General features: G+C 46.2%; 1 protein-coding gene across 1 annotated transcript; it reads left to right on the forward strand.

Moving 5' to 3' along the window:
• Positions 1-9,558: 9,558 nt before the first annotated feature.
• Positions 9,559-14,950, forward strand: Rps7 (ribosomal protein S7). The gene is made up of 7 exons (XM_052186020.1): positions 9,559-9,617; positions 9,810-9,893; positions 9,980-10,051; positions 11,144-11,287; positions 11,613-11,677; positions 14,228-14,378; positions 14,843-14,950. The coding sequence occupies exons 2-7, from the start codon at positions 9,819-9,821 to the stop codon at positions 14,918-14,920; spliced, it is 585 nt and encodes a 194-aa protein (XP_052041980.1). The 5' UTR covers positions 9,559-9,617; positions 9,810-9,818; the 3' UTR covers positions 14,921-14,950.
• Positions 14,951-22,436: the final 7,486 nt, after the last annotated feature.

The following is a 22,436-nucleotide window of genomic DNA, read 5'->3' on the forward strand; positions in this document are numbered from 1 at the left end:
TTTATCCTTCCTCTACAAAAGAGCATTTATGGAGATAGTGTGAGAGGGCAGAGTGAGCAAGTGTCCTACCTAGTGGGCTCTAGGGGGAGTACACAGGGAAGGATCCAGAATGTGTCTCCCAGTATATTTGATGGCTATTGTGTTATTGATACACACACACACACCAATCTGGTCTAACTAACTCCATCTTATTCCTCCCTGGCTAAAGCTTGTGATGGTACCCTGAAGATGTACTTTGGAATCATTAGACCTCTTTTATCTGTTTTTTCCTATTTGAATCAAATTCATTAAATTTTCTCTCTGCTTTCTTTCAGTACTATTTTAAAGAAGATGGTGATAGTGATAGTGGTGGTGATGATGGTGGTGGTGGTGATGATGGTGGTGATGATGGTGGTGGTGGTGATGATGGTGGTGGTGGTGATGATGGTGGGGATGGTGACGGTGGCGGCAGCGGAGAGGGGGGGTGTCTTAAAGCTGTCTGAGGAGACCAGAAGAGGTTGTGAGAAATTCCCTGAGCTGGCATTACAGGCCCTGAGACCTGGATCCAGAAAGGGTATTATGTGCTCTCAAACTCTGAGCCGTCTCTCCAGCACTCAGCGCTCATTTCTTTAGTTGATACTTTGGATCAGGTGACAAGACATAGTTTTTTTGTGGTTTCTAAAGTCAGGCTTTTACCATAAAACTCTGGTTACAGATATAATCACTTAAAGGAGAAAAGATAGGCTTTCATTTAAGTTGAAATTTAGCAATAAGTACGGTAGCTTCTTGAACAAGGAAAGCTTTTCCTGAAAGTTGTACTTATCACCGACAATGTAAGCAGGCCTTAGAGGTGCTGGAGATTGGGAGAGTAATAGAAACAAAATTATTCCTTGGGACAAAGTCTATGTAGCCCTAGCTGTCCTGGAACTTGCTATGTAGCTCAGGCTAGCCTCAAACTCTCAGAAATCTGGTGCTTCTGCCTCGGGAGTGCTGGGCTTTAAGACGCACACTCCACATCCAGCTTCTCCCCAGGCTCCAGCCTGGCTTTCCTTTGAGTTTGCACTCTTTTGACAGATAATGCGCCTGGATTGGTGTGTGCCAGGGTGAATCTTTCACCATCTAGCTACTGGTTCTGGTGAGAGGAAGGTGTAGGTGGTGGATGGAACATTAGAAGGGTGAAATTGTGAAGTGGATGCACAGGAAATACAGCATCCAAGCATCCACATCTAGATTTTTGTCTGGGTTTAACTTCTAGGGCAATGACTGGATCTCACAGTGAAGAGTTAAGCCTCAGGAGGAGGCCATCTATGCCTGGGCCCTGAAAATATCCGTAAGGGAGGACATTGCATTGAGCTAGCCTGGAGAGGTCTACCCAAGGCCCCATCTGTCTACGCTGGTGCTTCTCAACCTTCCCAGTGCAGCAATACACTTCCCTTTAGTACAGTTCCTCATGTTGTACTGACCTAGCCAGAAAACTACTTTGTTGCTACTTTATAACTGTAATTTTGTTACTGTTATTAATCATAATATCTAATATATGGTATATCTGATATTTGACCCCCAAAGGGTTTGAGAACCACAGGTTGAAACCAAAGTAAGGCCATGATCTCCTCACCACTGCAGCTTAAAGCTAGAAGAATGGCACAGACCCTCTGGGCCGAAGCTGCTGTGGAGAGCCACAGTCCCCCCGTATCTTCAGCCTCCTCGCCAATGGAGAAGCCTTGCCACTTCGGACTGTTGGGCTCCACCTGACAACCTGTGTTATGGTCTGGGGTCTTGAAATGCCCAGGTTTAGAGTTTGTGGAGATATTTCATTGTTCTTTAAGGGCTTTATTCCAAGAGCCCAGTTACACAGGATCTGGGGCATAGCACAGTTAATAAATGAGTGTTATGGGGGGAGGAGCAATGAACACCTTTAATCCCAGCATTTGGGAGGCAGAAGCAGGTGGATCTCTGAATTTGATGCCAGTCTCATAGACATAATGAGTTCTAGGACAGCTAAGGCTTCACAGAAAAACCTTGTTTGGAAAAATTAGATAGATAGATAGATAGATAGATAGATAGATAGATAGATAGATAGAAGCATTATTTTTTTCTTGCTGGGGGTAGGGGTGGGGTTGGAGGGAGCATTTCCTTACATAGCTATGGTTGCCCAGGTACTCACTATGTAGACCAGGCTGTTCTGGAACTTGCAGAGATCCACCTGCCTCTTACTCCCAAGTGCTGGGATTAAAGACATGCACTACCACGCCATTCCATCTAGCTTGCACACTTGGAATATACATTATACAAGGCCATCCTTTTATTTTTGTTTTCTTTTGTTTCAGACAGAATCTTCCCATGTAGCCCAGGACAACTTCCTGCTTCAGTCTCATGAGTGCCAGGCTTACGACTGTGTTTTCCCACAGTCAGTCATGTGCATTGTTTCTAAAGAACAGGATGACTGCAGAGACAGATGCATGCAGCGTGAGTCTGTGAGTGTGCAGCCTGTGCACGCATGTGGTGTTTGCCAGTGAGGAAGGCCAGAAGGGTTTTGTTCCTGCTGTGATAGAGCACCCCTACTAAAGGAGACTTAGTGAAGGAAAGATTTACTTTAGTTAAAAATCCCACCCAGATTATAATAAAGTTCTTGCAGGGACATTGAGGCAGGAACTTGAAACAGTCCCCACTCAAGAAGACAGAGGCTGAATGCTCAGCCCTCTCTACACTCATTTTTACCCTGTCAGACTTGTTTTGTCATTGGAAAAATGGAGATCAGGTATCCCATCCACTCCATCCTTGGGACAGCTGTGGAACCGTCTATGCCAACCCCTGAAGAACAGTGTGGGAGAAGCACAGGGCTCGTTTCTCATCCAGTCTCCCCTGCTCTCCTGTCCCTGAGCTCCAAAGTTCCTAAGCATCAACTTCAATTCCCAGGCCCACCGTTTGACAGCTCTGCAGATCCAGGGAGTTGCTTATGTTCCCTTTCTCCTGTGACAGAGGACAGCTAATGATGCCGGCAGTGGCCAGATATGGACTAAGGTTCTGTGCCATGCCTCTCGGGCCATCATCCGATGCCCAGTGCCGCATGCCCCCGCATCCTTCACTTCAGTCCTGAGGATTCACACGGAGAGTGTGCTCCTTGGTAGAATATGTAAGTGATCAGCACATTCTCAGTTTATGATATGAAACTAAAGAGTGATCACCCTCCCTCCACCGGACGGGCTCTGGTGTCTGATGATCATGAACTTGCTCGTGTCATTTTTCAGAGCAAGTGACCTTGCAGCTTCACAATACAGGCCAGTGACCTCGAGCTTGCTAAGCACCTGCTATCCCACAGTTGTCATCTTCATCCCAGGCTGATAAGATCGTGATGAAAGCCCAGCCAGCCCCAAGCGGAGGGAGCGAAGTCTATTAACTTTTGATCAAAGACAGGTGCATAAATTCATCTCCTGTGCAAAGGTTCATCACCACCTCTCTGAAGCTTATTATGACACGACTCTGGAGGGGAAGGAATCACTTTGAAGCTCTCAGACTTTTTGATTTTTGGACCCTGAGATGACACATTACTGACACAGGGGCATTTTTAAAACTTTTTTTTACAGTTATTTATTGTGTGTGTATGTGTCCGTGTCATAATGTGTGTGTGTGTGTGAGTGTACATGTGTACATGTGTGTGCCTGTGTGAAAGGACAACTTGTGGAAGTCATTTAATTCTCCCATATGAGTCTGCGTGTTTGAACTCTGGTCCTCAGCTTGGGGACAAGCACTTTTATCTACTGAGCCATTTCACTGGCTCTGCAGGGAACTTTTTAATAGTATTCCACACAGTAAAGGACAATATTTTAAAAGTGGAGAAAGGGTTTCATGTGTCCCAAGCTGGCTTAAATTTGGTAAGTAGCTGAAGATGACCTTGAACTCCTAATTTTCTGTCTCTTCCTCTTAAGTGCTGGGATTAGATATGAACAACAACCTTTCAGTCTGTACCTTGCCTGGGCAATTCTATTTTATAGACAACTTCTATTTTACAGACAACACTTGGCTCCATTTTAGTGCAAATGCAGAGACAGATCTGAACTTACACACACACACACACACACACACACACACACACACACACACGGACACACGGACACGGACACACGGACACGGACACACACGGACACCACCTAAGTGAGGCACAGACTAACCACTTATTCCAAAAAATATGAAGTAGACTGGTACCATATGAGCACACAGGCATATTAAAAATACATCAGCAGCTGGGCAGGGGTGGCACATGCCTTTAATACCAGCACTCAGAAAGCAGATCTCTGTGAGTCCAAGGCCAGCCTTGTCTACACAATGAGGTCCAGGACAGCCAGGCCTAGACAAAGAAGTTCTATCTCAATAAACCAAAACAAACAACCCTACATATTGTGCCTATTAAAGGACAAAAAGGCAGAAGTTTTCATGTGTCCCCAAGGTTCCAGACTAGCTTGGCCACCACTGCTGATATGGTTTGCTTCAATTGCTATCTGTCATCCATGTGTTTGACCCAGTTTTCCACAATACTGTGATCCTGTACTTCATATCTGTGGACTACCATAGGGAGTAGATTAGTGGCTTGCTACCCTGTGAAATGTAGTCATGATGTGTCTGGAGAGGTAGCTTAGTGATTGAGATCACTTACTGCTCTTGCAGAGAACCAGGTTCAGTTTCCAGCATCCATACGATGGCTCACAATGATCTATAACACCAGTTATAGAGGATCTAATGCCCTCTTCTGTCCACCCTGGGTTCCAGGCATGCGCACAGTACGCATGCACACACACATGCAGGCAAAACCACACAATACATTTAAAACATTTTTTAAAGCCTTTTCTCTAAATTTTATCAATATTAGAATGAGAAGGGGATGCTATCGACAATTCCACACACATAAATTCAATAACTTACAGAATTCATCAATTTCCTCAAAAATAAAGAACCATAGCTATAATTTCTCAGCTAATAGGAAATAGATAATTGGAATGTTTATAATGTTTTATTTTATGTGGATTAATGCTTTGCCTGCATGTGTGACTGTGTACTGTGTGGGTGTCTGGTGCCCGATGGGACCAGAAAAGGCCATTAGATACCTTAGAACTGGAGTAACAGAGGGTTTGTGAGACATATGAGGGCTGGGTATTGAATCCCACCGCCAGTGTTCTTAACCACTGAGAAATCTCCCTAGCCCTGAAACAGATTTGAATAGCCAAATGATCATTAAAAAACTATTCAAATGATCACTAAAACAACAACAACAACAATAACAAAACAAAACAACCTACATACATCTATAGTCCGAGCACTTGGGAAGTGAAGGCAGGAGAATCGGGGGTTCCAGGACATTCTCAGCTACACAGTAATTTCTTGGTCACTTTGGGCTATAATGAGATTCTGTCTCAAACAAACAAACAAGCAAACAAACAGAAAACAAAATAGAACTTGTAATTAAAAAAACACTTTAGAAACAAATTTTCAGTTTTGGCTGGTTTCACAGGGCAATTCAATCAAATGCTCAAATTAGAATTAATGCCCATTCCCTAGTGTTTTTCAGAAAACAGAAGACAAGGAACATTGTGCAACTGTTTTATGATGCTAGAATTAACTTGATATTGAAGCCAGAACAGAGAGGGGGGAGAGAGAGAAGGGAGAAAAGGGGGAGAGGGAGAGGGGGGGGAAAGAAGAGGAGAGAGAGAGAGGGATGGAGAGAGAGGGGGAGGGAGAGAGAGAGGGGAGAGGGGAGAAGGGAAGAGAGAGGATGGGAGAAAGAGAGAGACAGGGAGAGAGAGGGAGAGAGGGGAAAAGAGATGAAGAGGGAGAGAAAGGGAGAGGGAGGAAGAGAGAGGGAGGGAGAGGGGGAGGGAGAGAGAGGGGAGAGGGGGAGAAAGGGGGACGAGAGAGGATGGGAGAAAGGAAGAGACAGGGAAAGAGGGAGGGAGAGAGAGGGAGAGGGGGAGAAGGAGAGAAAGGGAGAGGGAGAGAAAGGGAGAGGGAGGAAGAGAGGGAGGGAGAGAAGGGGAGAGAGAGGGGGGGAGAGAGGGGAGAGGGGGAGAAAGGGAGAGGGAGGGAAAGAGAAAGGGAGGGAGAAAGACAGAGAGAGGGAGGAAGAGAGAGAGAGGGAAGGAAAGAGGGAGAGAGGAGAGAAGGGGAGAGAGGGAGGGAGCGGGGAGAAAGGGAGAGGGAAAGAGAGAGAGAAAGGGAGGGAGAAAGAGGGAGGGAGGGACAGAGAGAGGGAGGGAGAGAGATCGCCAAGCGAGATGGCCACTTGTAATTGCAGCACTTGAAGTTAGAATCACCACAGCTTCAAGGCCAGCCTGACTCCAGATCAAAGTGGCGCTCGGTCTCAACATATCAAACAGAGGGAGAGAAGGAATGTGAGTCACCGCCCAATACCATTTACAAGCCTGAATATAAGAAACCAACACGAAAACAAAGTTACTTCATGACTGAAGTACATTTTTTCTAGAGATGGATAACTGGTTTGATGCTTGTAACTCAATCAATGCTGTCTACCATATTAACAAGCTACAAAGAAAATCTACATGATAATACTAATTGATAGTTAAAGTATGTGATATAAGCCGGGCAGTGATGGCACACACTTTAATCCCAGTACTTGGGAGGCAGAGGCAGGTGGATTTCTGAGTTCGAGGCCAGCCTGGTCTACAGAGTGAGTTCCAGGACAGCCAAGGCTACACAGAGAAATCCTGTCTCAAAAAAACCAAAAAATAAAAAATAAAAAAATGTGATATAATCCTGCATTCATGCATGTCAAAAACTTCCTGGAAATACAGCAACAGGAAAGAATTTCCCTAACAATAATGAACACCCATCTCTTTGTCTATCCACCCATCTATGTATAAACCTTTCAACCAATAATACCATCCTTAGAGACCAATTGTTTTTCCCCAGAAGTCTCCGCTACAATTCCCACTAAACAGAGTCTCTACATAAATAAGAACAGAGACAAAATCCACTCGGGGAGGCACATAGAGTAAGGGGAGTGGACACAGTTCTTCCTCGGTCACGAGGATTGCTCAGACAAGACTGTAGAGTCAAATACACATTTCTTCCTGTCATGGTTAACTCTGGGGGAGGGAAAATTTGTTTTTTTTCCAATGAAGTGACACTAGGTGTCTCAATCAGGGCAGGGCGGGCCTCATGTTCAGTAGTAGGTGACTAACATATAATGGACTCCTCAGTTTGGTGTGTGCTTTTATCTCGTTACAGTTTGGTGTATTTTTTTGGTGTGCCTGTGTGGAGGTTGTTTTCCTGTTTTGGGGGCTTTGTTATTATATTGAGATTTTAGTTTTTTGAGAAAGAACTTAAAGTTGGATAGGTAGGGAGGGGATGAAGTATAGAAGGAATTAGAAGAATAGAATCAAAATAAATTTAAAGTTTAAATTTGTTTTAAATTACACACACACACACACACATATAACCTTTTCTCATAGAAAAAGCTTTAATTTGATTATTAAATTTTTCAAAGAGCTGTGAATGTCCTGAATGTCACTACATACACCAGGCTGGCTTCAAAGTCACAGGGATCTACCTGCCTCTACCTCCTGAATTCTGGGACTAATGTTGACTGTTACTATCCTCTACCTGTATCTTTAAAAATTAGAAAGACCGCCGCCAGGTGGTGGTGGCACACGCCTTTAATCCCAGCACTCAGGAGGTGGAAGCAGGCTGATCTATTGGAGTTCAAGGCCAGCCTGGTCTACAGAGTAAGATCCAGGACAGCCAGGGACTACACAGAGAAAACCTGTCTTGAAAAAACAGGACAAAACAAAGTATCTAGCTTGCAGTTGAGTAGCAATATCCCCAATAACCTTGACAGATAGTAAAACTCACAAGGCTAAATAATCTTTTCTGTAGCTGGAGAATGTGGAGTAAGGGTGAAACGTACCTCATGCCAAGTGACTGGGTCCTAACTGCTCCTTCATGTCCCAGGGCACGATCATCCCTGTGAAAGCCTTTCCCAACTCCCGGAAGTGTATATCTCTCCTCCTTACACTCTCTCACATTTTTTTGTTATGCAAGTCATAAAAACTTGAATATTTCATCAAATAGTTCCATATTGTCCTTACTCAACTGCATTCTCCATGATAGCAAGGATTCACTTGGTTTTAATAACCCACTTCTAGGCTAAAGCAGGCATGTTTAATTATGCATGAATCAGATGTTCTTGGATTGCCTGTCCAGAGCAGAGGCTCACGGGGCACATGAATTTAAGATGACAGTCTGCAGAGGTAGGCATTTCTTCAATAAATAATGCTTTGATGAATTTGTTGTTTTGATTCATTCCACAGCAATTTTCCATCCTCAGATCTTTAAGACTTATTGTTCCTGACCCATCTTTCTTTCATTTTTTTTTTTCTGATAACGTTCTCACTAAAGGAAATTGTTCCACCATAGAAAGTGCTCTCCCAGCATCGTCTTCTTTCCTCCCCTCAACCCCCTTTTGGTTTCGAGACAAGGTTTCTCTGTGGAGCCCCGGCTGTCCTGCAGACCAGGATGGCCTCACACTCAGAGATCTCTCTGCCTCTGCCTCCCAAGTGTTGAGATTAAAGGTTCATTCTGTTTTCGTGGTTCTCACTGAAGTGCGTTCTCACTGACCTAATTTCCTTCTCTCCCCACCTTTTAGGGCATAACTGTCCCTGTTTTGCGGGTAGCCCAAGCAGACAGAAGCCTGGCCTTCTAGAGCTAACCCGACCATCAGCTTCCGTTATGGGTACTTTCTGTAAATGGACTTTTGTTGTTTTGGTTTTTTGAGACCGGGTCTCTATTGCAGCTCTGGCACTGGCTTTGTAGCCCAAGCCTGCCTTCTCTCTCTCACAGTGATCCCCCACTTCTGAATCCTGAGAGATGGCATCAGCCACCATACTTAGCATTCTCCTCAAATGCTCAACAAAGCAGCTTCATATTTTTGAAGACAGGGGTTCCTGGCCATGTTCTAGAACCTTCTGCTGTACCAAGCAATATATGTAAGAAACGGAATGAGTGACTATTATTCAACCCTACCTCACTGATTTGAATCCCTATAGGAAGAACTGAACAAGTCTGATTCCCGCCCCACCCCTACCCATGCACCTCTTTTAGTGGTTTCTGTTTGTAGCCCTGTCTGTCCTGGAACTCTCTCTGTAGACCAGGCTGGCCTCAGGCGTGCGCCACCACACTAGGCTAGTCTGATTACTTTTTTTTTTTTTTTTCCGAGACAGGGTTTTTCTGTGTTTCTGTAGACCAGGCTGGCCTCGAACTCAGAAATCCGCCTGCCTCTGCCTCCCAAGTGCTGGGATTAAAGGCGTGCACCAGGCAATGCACGTCTGCGATTCCTTTTCATTTTGTTAGCAGGAAACGTAGAGTTAGCTCGGTACTAATTAAACATTTTCAGAAACCTAGCCAAATGCTGACTACTTCGGGGAACAAACGAAACCGGAACGGTCATCCTCCCGAACTATTTCCCAGTACAGAACTATTTCCCAGTACACTCTAGGCGTTCTACCACTTTTCAGAAGAGCTTCCGGTTTCCACCCATCTACTTCCGTTGTTCCCACCTCTTTTCTTCCGCCACCCGGATATGAGCTGTTCTCGCGAGAGCTGTCCCTCTTTCTAAGCCGGCACTCCGTAAGGTAGGTTCATGGCCCGCAATGTGGCCGTGGTTTTTTGCAGAGTTTGGGGGAAAAGACTCTCGGGGGAGCCTCCGGGGCGGCAGGCCCTGCGTCCCTTGTTGGGATGCAGTGGATTATCCACCCTGCGCCCGTAGATGGCCCCGGTCTGGCGGCCCGCGCCCCAGTTGACCGGTGGCACCTTCCTCTCCTCAGGACGAAGCCATGTTCAGCTCGAGCGCCAAGATTGTGAAGCCCAATGGCGAGAAGCCGGACGAGTTCGAGTCTGGCATCTCTCAGGTGAGCTTGTCTCCCGGGTCCCCCTGATCTCTTGACCTCCGGGTCCCCTGACCCCGGCGTGGCGCCCACGTTCTCTGTATCCACAGGCGCTGCTCGAGCTGGAGATGAACTCGGATCTCAAGGCGCAGCTGCGGGAACTCAACATCACCGCAGCCAAGGTGAGCGGGGACTGTCGCGGGGCGCGCTCACTGCCCACGAGGGTGGCAGGCGGCGTGGGCGCGGGCGTGGCCGGCCTTCGTTCCCGGAGCAAGGGACTTAGAGAAGGCAAGCAGACAGGGGACCTTCCAGGGCAGGGCATTCTCTCAAGTTCGTGCTGGTTTCTTCACCCGATTGCTGGATTTTTCTCCCCTCACTGGCTTGAAACTTTTACTTCTTGGAAATGTCTAGACCCAGTAAGGCTCCAAACTGGACAGTCGGTTGAGGATCAGTGGGTGTATTCTGGGTTTCGAGTTTGGCAGGCGTTTTGTTTCTGTTTTAACATTTATTTTGTAAGTATTAGTATTTTGTTTCTGCTGGTGTACATGCGCCGTGTGTGTTCCTGGAACTCGAATTATAAATGGTTGTGAGTGCTGGGAACTGAACCTGGCTTCTGTGCTCTAAACCACCACTGCTCAGCCGCCACCTCTAAACCCAGGAATAGTGTTTTTATTGGGTTTTTTTTTGGGGGGGGGGGGTCAATTTCTTAGCGTTGGACAGTTTTGAATTTGGAGAATAGTCTTACATCGAAGATGCCCAGACCATGGTGAATTTAAAGCTAACCTTTGTAGATGGTTCAGGCATGTTGGGAGATCCTGAGGTAGTACAAGGCCAGAGTCACGGTCTGACCCCACTCACCAGACAGAATCTCTTCAAACTTAGGCTGGCCTCCCGACTTGCTTTGTAGTTGAGACTGGCCTTGAACTCTGTCTTGCCTCTACCTCTCCCGTGCTATGATGATGGCCACAAGATTGTGGGATTACAATTAGGGACCTCTTCGGGTGGAGATTCCACCTTAGAACATACAACCTCAACATGAGGGTCAGGCTTTAACTTGTGAACCCTTACGCTGTGTCCAGACCATAGGAAAATGCTTGAGGGGGGAGTTGTTCTTGGTTGTGGCAGAGCGTGACATTAATCCTAGCTCTTGGGAAGGCATTGCCAGGTCTGCATGGACTGTCTCAGAAGGGACTGGGTCCTTGATTCAGGTGGTACTTGAGTGGGGGGAAGATGGAGGTTAAGGACTGAAAAGTGACACATATTTTTCCTCCTAGGAAATTGAAGTTGGTGGTGGTCGGAAAGCTATCATAATTTTTGTACCAGTTCCTCAGCTTAAATCTTTCCAGAAAATCCAAGTTCGGCTAGTTCGTGAACTGGAGAAAAAGTTCAGTGGGAAGCATGTAGTCTTCATCGCTCAGGTATCGGCTCAGCTCCCTGTAGTCTGCATTCCCAGGGTTTAAGACCTGGTGGTGAGGATGCTGACAGGCCCGCTGATGTGAAGCCTGGTGTGGGGTGAGCGCTGAAGTCTGGGAGTAGCAGTCTGGGGGGGCTGGGAAGTGACAGTGCTTTAAGTTCACTTGTTGGGTGCAGTCTGCAGGATGATTGGAAAGAGGAATGCTGTTGTCATTTCAGTGTGCTGAGTATTAGGCTGTTGTGAATGTGCCGGCGTAGGTATTTTTATACTTAAACTAGTTTCTTGGCTCACTGTTTTTGTGTTTATTTTTATTATAATTCTCTTTAAAGAGGAGGATTCTGCCCAAGCCAACCCGGAAAAGCCGTACGAAAAATAAGCAAAAGCGCCCTAGAAGGTGAGTGTGGTGGCCTCAGCCAGGCTCTCCAGCCCCCTTCCCTGCTTGTTGATTTATGTGAGTGCAGCTCTCATGTGGGTCCTCTCTGGTTACGTTACCATTCTGGGTAGAAAGGTTTGGTGGGTTCACATACACATGCTGTTGTAGGTCACTGTGCCTCACGGGTGAGGCTTGATTTATTCTGTGGTCAAAGGAGGAAGGTGTGTTTTTTGTTTTTTGTTTTTTTTTTGATTTGGTTTTTTTTGAGACAGGGTTTCTCTGTATAACCCTGACTGTCCTGGAACTCACTATGTAGACCAGGCTGGCCTCCGAACTCAGAAAATCCGCCTGCTTCTGCCTCCCAGAGTGCTGGGATTACAGGTGTGCGCCACCATCTCTTGGCTGAGAAAGCATTTTTTTTTAAGTATCTTTTTTCTCTGTGTATGTAGCCCCGTGTGTCCTAGAACTTGCTTTGTAGACCAAGTTGGCCTTAAACTGTGAGATGCCCCTGCATCCTAAATGCTGAGATTAAAGGCACATGCCGCCACCACCACTTGGCTAACTATTTAGTTCTTAACTAGGGATAAAAATTTGTTGTGTGTACCAGAGGTGCTGGGATGGTTTTGTTGTGTTGCAGGTGGGTTTCCTGGTGCTAGGATGACAGGGCTATGTATCATTGCTGTTTGAAGGTGCTGATGGTCATTTCACACATCAGTCATTAGACTTGGGCCTACGGTTGATGGTTGTAATTCTATCAGATTGCACTGTGGGTCCCCGCAGATCCTCACTGCCTAAGTGTGGTTTTCCCTTATAACTACTAAAGGCAGTCTAGTTTTGAGACAGGCTGAGCCATGCACTTGTGTGCAGCCAGCACTGCCCTTAGACTCCTGTCTTGTCAGGTACTGGATTATGGTGCACGCTACTATGTCCTGTGTGGTGATGGAAAAATTTGCCTTAATTCAGTCCTGTTTTGAAAGCCATTGGAAAATAGCTGGGAATTGGGAGTGTGGATAAATTCTGTGTCTGCAGGAAGTGGGGCAGGGTCACAGATGAAGCCACAGTGTTTGGTGAGCTGCTGTAATAGTGGGATTTTCCATGATAAACAAACCCATGATAGGGGTTCTTGGAGCCTGGTCATGACTGTACTTGAAGTAGCCTGGTGCATAGGGGGGCTAAGACTGCCTACCATGGCTGCAGTGTTCCCAGTGACTTGAGTGGTTTCTAAATCACTGAAAGGTTTAGACAGGGTTTCTCTGTGTAGCCCTGGCTGTCCTGGAACTCACTCTGTAGACCAGGCTGGCCTTGAACTCAGAAATCCAGCTGCTTCTGTCTCCCAAGTGCTGAGATTAAATAGGTGTGCAGCTCCACTGCCCAGTGCATACTCTTGAAGAACCCTGGCAGGGTGTGGTGGTCCTATACTAACGGCTCCAGACTCCAGCTTTGTTATGCAGGAATTTTGCAACTCTTAGGATTACTTTGATTTTGTTAATTTTCTGTTTTAAGGTAGCAAGTGTCCACGTTACTAGGGTGGTGAGAATGTGCTTTGAAATACTAGCGAGAAGCCATCTGATTACCAGATGATGCTTCTTTGTGAAGCAAAATGTCTGCTACTTGGTATGTGCTATTCAGACTGAAAGCCCTAACAATCAGTCTCCCCAAAGTTTGGAACCAAGGTGATTTCTAACTAGGGAAGGTTGACTTTTCAGTGGTGTGGAAGTGGCATGCATTCTGGAGATGCTAGTTGTGTTCTTAGGTCTTTTTCTAGGCCAATGTTGTGTCATCATGAAGAGCCACAGCTCCCAGGTGCCTTGCAATCGCCAGATATAAGTGGTGCCCACGGTGATCTCTTGGGAAGCTAGGGAGGGCACTTGGTAGGTCAGCTGTGTTAAATGTCTGGCTGAGAAGTTTCCACCTATGATTATAGATCAGCACATCATTGTGGAGCTTGCCTGGCCTTGGGGAGGTTGGGATGCTCTGAGAAGCAAGAGTCAGTTGGAACTTGTACTAATGTCAGGGCCAGAATCACAGAGCTGTGATAGGACACTGTCTTTGTTTGGTCCTGACTGATACATGAGGTCAGTGGTCTCTTGGAGGCCAGGGAAAGCTTGAGAGGTTTGGATTAGATGAATTACATCTAGAAGTTTAAAAAAAATAGACTTTAGCTGCATGTGGACTTGAAAAGAGCTTACTGCAGATTAAAATAGTAAGGTATGAAAAGATGAGCTGACGCCCCTCCTAGATTCCCATACTCAGATGGCTTGTATATGTGGATTGTCAGGGTGCATAGGGCTTTGGGAATCAGCCGTGGCTTGTTTGCCACTCAGGTTTTTAGTCTCTGGGACACTAAATAGCTATCAGTGTAGGAGCCAAATGTGTTTTTTTTCAAACAAGGACTCCTAGGTGGCCTTGAAGTCATAGGGAATTCTATCTCACTTGCTCAAGTGTTGTTTCACAGGTGTGAGCCATCACACTTGGCTCCAGTGTTAATTTGATTTCAGGAATCTGGACTGGTTTTCCTTTATTCCAAGGGTGCTTTCTGCCAGGTAGCTTACTTTTGTCATTTTTTTTCAGCCGCACACTGACAGCAGTGCATGACGCCATCCTTGAGGACTTGGTCTTCCCAAGTGAAATTGTGGGCAAGAGGATCCGGGTGAAACTGGATGGCAGCCGGCTCATAAAAGTTCATTTAGACAAAGCACAGCAGAACAACGTGGAACACAAGGTAAGGGCCTAACTATCATTCACAGGAAGGCTTTGCCACTAGGAAAAGCAGTTTATGGTCCATGGTCTCCATCATTCCTGTCCCCTGTCAGGTTCTGTGTCAGTTTTATTTTGGAGATACTTTAGAAACTGGAACACTTTAACTTAATAGGAGATAAGGAAGCATGCTGGGTCTGTGGCCTCTAGTTTTAGGGAGGACAGAGAGTCTGACAACTTGGATGGATAGTGGTCTAGTAGAATAAGAGTGCTGTCTTGACACCTGTTGCTCCCTGCATCCCCGAATAGCTTGGTTGATGAGTGGTGTGGAGGAGCAGGCTGTAAAGTCCTACCTCAGTGTTGGGATTAGGCTTGTGCCCAGGTCAAACATTGAAGGGTTGTTGAAGAGGAAAACCACACAGGGGTACACTAGCTTTCAGGTCTATTGCATATTTAAAGGTTAGTGATGGATTCTGTCTTCTTTTGCAGGTTGAAACTTTTTCTGGTGTGTACAAGAAGCTCACAGGCAAGGATGTTAATTTTGAATTCCCAGAGTTTCAGTTGTAAAGAAAATGACTGAATAAAGTATCATTCATAGTATTCGGTTGTATCTTCTTCAAAATCTCAGGGCCATAGGTACATGACAGCCGCAGCTTCCTGAATGAGCTGACATTCTCAAGAGAAGCCTGGGAGAAGTGCACCGAAGCCTGCCACGTTGACAGCTGTGATCACATGTGGGGAGGGGGGCTGGGGTGTGTTTGCAGCAAACAGGTGACTGTTAGCTCAGTGCTGCCCTGCATCGGCACTGCTGTGAAACAGTCTGGGTTTGTACTCGCCTTGCAGGATCACTGACCTCTAACTACCACTTTCCAAAGTCTGTCTTTGGAATGGGGTCTCACTCTAGTGCAGGTTGGCCTAAAGATGGTCTCCTGGGATTGTTTCACATGAGCTCAGCAAGTTAGGATTAGTAAGTCCCCATCCGGTTAAGTGGGAACAGGTATAGTCAAGGCCTCGAGTGAGGAAGCTCCCATACATACAGGTCCCGGGCTGCAGGGCAGGTGGAGCCGGGTACGCTATGGCCTCAGTGCTAAGACAAAGGAACAAGAGGCAGCCCGAATGCTGGGCATGACCCTTAGCACCTTCTGTGAGGAGCAGCTCCTGCTCTGGCCTTCTAAAAGCTGACAGGCACTGTCTAGAGGCCAGTTTTTAGGCATTTGGTGTGTGGCTAAACTTGGCTTCACCATCTTGGTGGAAATGTGGATGTGCAAAACATCTGTCTAGGAAGGACTGTTCCTGATGGTCCTGCTGTCTGCCCTCCTTGCTGTGGGAGCTGCAACTGTGGTATTGCTTCCTCTGCAGGGAAGCATCGCTTCCTCAGCTTCCCTTAGTCACAGTGGACGCCTGCTCATGGGTCTGCAGTAGACTCTTCATGCATAATAGTGAATTTGGGGCTAGCCGGTATTCAAAGGAAATCTCAAGCAAAAAAAGCTGAACAGATGGCTCAGTGGTTTGGGTTTTCCCGCATGGTCTAACAGGACCCACACGGTAGCTCAACTGCATTTGACTCAAGTTCCAAAGGATCTGACTAATCTGGCCTCTCTGAGCTCCTAGTACACGCAGACAAAACATCAATACACATAAAAGTAATTCTTTAAGTAGCATTTACCAAGCAGAACATGCCCGATGAATGTTACTGTTAGTCTAGAAGCTGAGGTGAGCAGGAGTCCACCCCGGAGATAGATACTTTAGACAGTAACAGGTTATCTGGGAGTTGGCTAGGGCAGTGCTGGGGAGAATTGCAGTTTTAAACATTTGTGAGGACATTTGAGTTATTAAGTGGGAATTTTTAGTAAGACAGGATGTGACTGTAGAACTTAATATAAGCCTCAAGAATATTGTGACTTCCTTGAAAGTGATCAGTTCACCAAAGTCAAGCTTCCAGTTGGTCCCACTGACCAACAGTGGGAAGATCTGTGTACCCTGTGTCCCCAACCCCCAGCCTCATCCTTCATGCCCCTGTGCTCTCCAGCGCTAAGTGGAGTTCACACTGTGTGGCCTCACTGACTTCCTGAGCCTTGCCTCCATGGCTGCTAGGGTCCAAGGCATGAGCCCCCTTACCAGCTAGCTCTGCTTCTGTTAGTCTGTAGTCTACGCTGGCCTTGGATGTGTGACAGTGCTGCTTTGTTTGCCTCCTGTATGTGGAGATTATACTTAGGACTCGAATAGGCTTGACACACCTGTAATGTCTATAGTCCCAGAATGTGAGATGAAGGCAGGAAGATCATCAGTGTCATCCCCAAGATAAAAGTTGGAGCCCTCAGAAACAGCGTGGCGTGGTGGTGTATACTAACCATCATCACTCTGGAGGCAGAGGCACCCTGGTGTACATGTCGACACAAGCCAGCTCCAATGTGAGGCCCTATCTCAAAAGCAAGAATGCTCGTAGATGAGGTGATTTAAGATTAAAGTTATTAGCTTTTTAAACAGCTGGACACATGGCTGTCAAGTTTCCTGAACTAACCATATTAACAAGACTAGTATCTTAATCCCGGTACTTAGAGGCAGACAGATCTTTGTGAGTTCTAGGCCAGCCTGATCTAATACTTTTTTTGGGCAGGGGTAGGGGTGTGGGGAAGGTTTCCAGACAGGGCTCTGGCCTGGAACTCACTGTAGACTAGGCTGGCCTCGAACTCAGAAATCTGCCTTTCTCTACCTCCCTAGTGCTAGGATTAAAGGTGTGTGCCACCACTGCCCAGCCTGATCTACATACTTCCAGAACATCTAAAGCTACATGATGAGACCCTGTCTCAACCACAACCAAACAAAAGTATCTTGTCAATAAAGGTCCAGTGTTAACTACTTTTATCCATCAAAACCTTAAAAAGGGGGGCTGGAGAGATGTCTCAATGGTTAAGAGCACTAACTACTTGCAGAGGTCCTGAATTCAAATCCCAGCAACCACATGGTGGCTCACAACCATCTGTACAGCTACAGTGTACTCACATACATAAATTCAATAAATCATAAAAAAATAAACTTTAAAAAGCTGGGCAGTAGTGGTACACGCCTTTAATCCCAGCATTCCAGAGGCAGGTGGATCTCAAGGCCAGTGTGGCCTATACAAAGAAACCCTATCTTGAAAACCAAAACAAACAAAATGGCATCCAGATGTGTTCTTGTCCCAGTGTTGATGTGGAGTCAGAGGACACCTGGGAGCTGATCACTTGTCCACTTGAGGGTCAGTTTGTAATACTCAAAACCGAGTCATCTTCCTGGCTTATTAAACTTTTGTGTGGGACATGGACTTTATGTAGGCAAGGCTGTCCTTGAGGCCTTGTAGATGAACTGCCTGTGTCCATAGCACTGGGATTAATTTACTGGATGTTATGTTGATAGAAAGTACAGGTTTCTATAGTGCAAAACCCTAGGTTTGATTGCCAGTGAGTTGTCCTCACAACTAAGGATTGAAATACCACAAATAGAGTTACAGACGTAATATGTGAACAAATCTAATGGAGGTTTTTCCATGAGAGGAATGGGCATGTTCAATTAGAGGCATGAGTCATATTCAGTTCCCAACATTTACTGGCTGGCTCCAACTGTCTAAGGCTCCAGGAAGCTGATGTCCTAGCCTCTGGGGCCACCAGTCGTACACATAGAAGGTGCATATATCATGAAGGCAAACACTCAAAATCTTTAGGAAAGACATTACCGTATGCTGATGAAGCTGTTTGAGCTGTTTGTGGTTTTTACTGCCCAGTGAGGACCTCAAGAGTTACATGACAGTGTACAGGACACATTGGAAAGTATATGAATTGTAGTTACTTTTGTTATTTTGATCATAAAATTGGGTTCTTGAAGCCCCACCCCTCCTTGAGCTTCTGACAATTAGCAGTTGGTTGGGTATGAGGAGATTGATAGGTACAGGAAGGCATCATCTTAAAGTTTGGAGCCACTCCAAAGCTAACCATGCTCCAGTAAACAGTGCCACCCAATCTCATGCAAGCAAGTAAACTCTATGTTTAAAATCCCAGCACTCTGGGAGGCAGAGGCAGGCGGATTTCTGAGTTCGAGGCCAGCCTGGTCTACAGAGTGAGTTCCAGAACAGCCAGGGCTACACAGAGAAACCCTGTCTCGAAAAACGGAAAAAAAAAAATGGAAATACTGTCAACCTGTCACAAGTGAGAGTCATCTGAAAAGAGGAAAACGCCTCCGTGAGCTCCATCTGTAAGGCATTTTTTCTTAGTGATTGGTGGAGGAAGGGCTAACTCTGGGCTGATGGCTTTTTCTGGTTCTATATGAAGGAAGATTGAGCAAGGAAGGCAATAAGCAGCACCCCTTCATGGCTTCTGAATCAGCTCCTGCCTTCAGATGTCTGCCCTGCTTGAGTTCCTGTCCTGACGTCCTTCAGTGATGGACTATGGTGTGGAAGTATAAGCCAAATAAACTCTTTGCTCCCCAACTTGCTTTTGGTCATGGTGTTTTATCATAGCAATAGTATTCCAAACTAAGACAGATGGTTCATAGGTAAAGAGCACTGGCTGCTCTTGCATAGAGGTTGGGAGTTCACTTCCCAGCCTCCACGTGGCAGGTCACAGCTGTCTGTAATTCTAGTTTAAGGTGATCTAACACCCTCTTCTGGCCTGAGGCACTGCACACATATGGTGCACAGACACGCATGCAGGCAAAACACCTATAACAAAATTAAAAAAAAAAAATCTTTAAGAGGCTGTGGGGCATTTGAGAAAATGGAACTGTCAGGAGTGGGAAGAGTAAGAGGGTCATGGGTGACGAATGTGAGTAAAATACATGCGACTTGTACAGAATCGTCCTCTTGAGCATGGCTGCCACCCTCATCCGAGCAACAGAGACTACCAAGAGACCCTGAGGATCAGACCTATTGATTGCGGATGTTTCTTCACAGAAGGGGTGAATCTCAGTCACATATGACCTCCCGGCCAGCTATATGTGATTCTGCCATAATTACATACAGCATCAAGGGCTGAAAAATGGGCTGTAGTGCTATATAAAGTAGAAGACTGGTGGACAGGAGCTTCATCTCTGCCTCTATGGGGAAGCTGTCATCGACGCTGGTGTGACTTTCTGACGCTTCGATGGCTTTGTCACCCAGGCTCCTTCATGCTGTAATATCAGTAAGCCTAATAAACCCATTGGCTCCACAGGTTGGACTTTGGGGTTGTCTTGGGAGCCTTATGAGGAAGGGGTAGACATTTGTTTTGAGTCCCTGCAACAGTAGAATTGTCAAAGACAAAATTTTTAATTTTTTTTAAAAAGATAAGTCTACCAGTGACTCAGTATGCTTTTGGAAGGAATTGCCGACTTTCTAGCTGCCCTGGGAAGGCCCTTTGTTGACCTCACTAGATGTTCAAACCTTCCTCAGAGATGGCTTGGAAGGACAGTGAGAAGACTGAGGATCCCCATGTAGAGTCCATGTTCGACAGTGTCCACTTTACAGTTGCTCCCGGAGCACATGTTAGTCTGGCTTTCTGTCTATGTGAGGAAACCGCCTTGTGATTTGTCATGCCCGTGGCATGCTGTCATGTTTCTATGTTTGTTTTTTATTCCTAGTGGTCACCATTTGGCTGATGGTTCTGCGAGGACAGTCACTATACCCAACAAGGAGTCCTCTCTTCTGTCCCATCAGTCTGCTGATTCTGCCCCAGGGCTGTAAAGCAGTTTGAAGCATAAACCTGTGTGGAAGGCTCTTGAAGGGTGAGGAGTAAGGCCAGTCCCAGCCCATATGGGGCTGCCGAGATACTGCAGTAGACTTTCCGTAGTGTCCTGACATCCACTGTGAGGTTGACAGTGGTTCCCAAAGTGTCTCTAGACCAGCTGCCTCAACCTTGAGAATTTAATACAAATGAGCAGGATCCCTCTGCCCAATCATCAGTTCAGAAAGCCTAGGCCCTGGAGCTGGAGAGATAGCTCAGTGGTTAAGAGCAGTTGATGCTCTTGCAGAGGACTGAGTTTGATTCTAGCACCCACGTGGCAGTTCACACGGGGATGTATTTCCAGTTCCAGGGGATCTGATAGCCCTTTCTGGCTTCTGTAGGCACCACCAGTGCAGGCTGCTTGTGAGAACATCTGGGCAGACCCTCTGGGCATCTGATGATGTCCACTTTCCTGTGACACTGTCCTTTAAATGGTGTAATCCAGAATCTTAACACTAGATAGATATCTTAAATGGTTAAGAACTTTTAACTAGTTGGCAAGGAGAGGGCTTTTCAATCCCCACACCCTGGTCTTTCTGCTCCTCTGTATCCCTGAGTGACTGGGCTCAGGATAAGGGATGGAAGTGCTGTGCCCTCTCGAGGAAGCCAGTGATGAGAGCCTTTGGGGAGGTGGCCATGGTCAATGTCCTCATGAACAGTGTTCCACAGATACTGCAGCACGTCCGATGTGACCCCCAGTAAGTTTCCCAGCCAGAGCAGAGTGGGTTTCATGTGACTTCTCTCTCCAAACTCCATGGTTATCTCAGAGAGATGTAAACAGTCACTGGATTTGGGCCAGTCTTGTTCTGACGGGAATGGGATGGTCTACAGGGTCAGGGCAGAGGAAAACAGTGGTCTGCTGCCAGTGGAGGAATTCATAATACAAGAGTCCTAACTTACAATCTACTCAGCAAAAGCAAGTTAAATTGTACTGGTTTTGCAGTGGGAAGTATTTTTGAAACTGTTGGCACTTTTTAAAAACCCCTCAGGGTGGGCTGGAGACATGAATCAGTTGATACTGGCTCATGCCATTCCAATACTAAGAGGCTGCAGCAAGAGGCTTGCCTCTAATTTGACGCCAGCCTGAATTAGGGAATATATTGCTTAAAAAATGAATATAGCAGAGTATGGCGGCACATGACTTTAATCCCTGCACTTGGTAGACAGAGGCAAGCAGATCTCTTAGTTGGAAGCCAGCTGGGTCTACAGAGCAAATTTCGGGACAGTCAGGACAGAAACTCTGTCTTGAAAAACAACCAACCAACCAATCAAGCAAACAAACCAACAAAAATATGTCTTGGAGGGAAAATAATCTTTAGGCTTTCTGGGACCTCTCCAACCTTGAGGAGGCAGAAGAGGATGACTGACAGTTTGCTTGGGCGGGGTTTTTTGTTATTGTTGTTGTTGTTGCTGTTGTTTTATTTTGGTTTTTGGGACAGGGTTTCTCTTCTGCATACCCTTGGTTTGGCTGTCCTGGGACTTATTCTGTCCACCAGGGTGGCCTTGAACGTAGAGGTCTGCCTGCCCTTGCCCCTGCCCCTGCCCCTGCTCCTGCCTCCTGACTTCTGGGCTTAAAGGCATGCACTACCATCGTCCAATGCTTGGGTAAGCCTTAGGAAGGATTCTTGGAACTCTTGGCTAGCTCTGTGTACTTCTGTGAACTTTGGAATTGTGAACAAAGCCATTTCTATTGAGTTTGAGGACAGCTACATGAGACTCTGTTTGAGAAACAAAATGTAATAAAAGTTAAGCTGTATTTGGAGGAGATTACAGATTCACATGCAGTTGTAGAAAACAATTCAGAGTTCTCTTGAACCCAGTCTCCCCAGTGGACAGTCTGGCACAGTACTGCAACCCAGATTTTAACATAAGCAGGCCAAGTCATGTATGTCACTCTTGAGGCACACGATGTCCTAGCCAACCACTGATCTGTCCTTGATTTTCATAGTTTTATCACTTTAAGAGTCTTACATGAACAGGATGTCAGGACAATATGGCTGCGACTTTACACGCTCCATTGATCGTGAAGTTGGTTTGGTTGATCTGGCTACCTCCCTCACGGATCCATGGGTTTGTCCCGAAGCGTCACACCAGCAGTAGACCTAGACCCTCCCTGATGGAGGAGGACTGTTGTTTCTTTGATGGTGTTAGAGTGTCTGTGCTTCCCCGCTCAACCTCCAAACAGGCTCTCAGGAGTATTTATAGCTGGAACTGCACAGTGGGTAACTTATGGTGGAGTCTGTTTTGCTACAGCACAAGAATTCTTGTTGATCTCTCCAAGTTGTGTGGTAATGACTTGTAGTGTGTGTGTGTGTGTGTGTGTGTGTGTGTGTGTGTGTGTGTAAGCAGGT

The sequence above is a fragment of the Apodemus sylvaticus genome, chromosome 6, assembly GCF_947179515.1.
Source record: "Apodemus sylvaticus chromosome 6, mApoSyl1.1, whole genome shotgun sequence".
Classification (NCBI taxonomy): domain Eukaryota; kingdom Metazoa; phylum Chordata; class Mammalia; order Rodentia; family Muridae; genus Apodemus; species Apodemus sylvaticus.

What these genes read in the sequence shown, in the direction of transcription:
- Rps7 (XM_052186020.1), top strand. Translation starts at nt 9,819, where the DNA reads ATGTTCAGCTCGAGCGCCAAGATTGTGAAGCCCAATGGCGAGAAGCCG. An exon ending in TCGAGTCTGGCATCTCTCAG is followed by an intron (nt 9,894 to 9,979) that starts GTGAGCTTGTCT and finishes CTGTATCCACAG; the next exon opens with GCGCTGCTCGAGCTGGAGAT. An exon ending in ATGTAGTCTTCATCGCTCAG is followed by an intron (nt 11,288 to 11,612) that starts GTATCGGCTCAG and finishes TTCTCTTTAAAG; the next exon opens with AGGAGGATTCTGCCCAAGCC.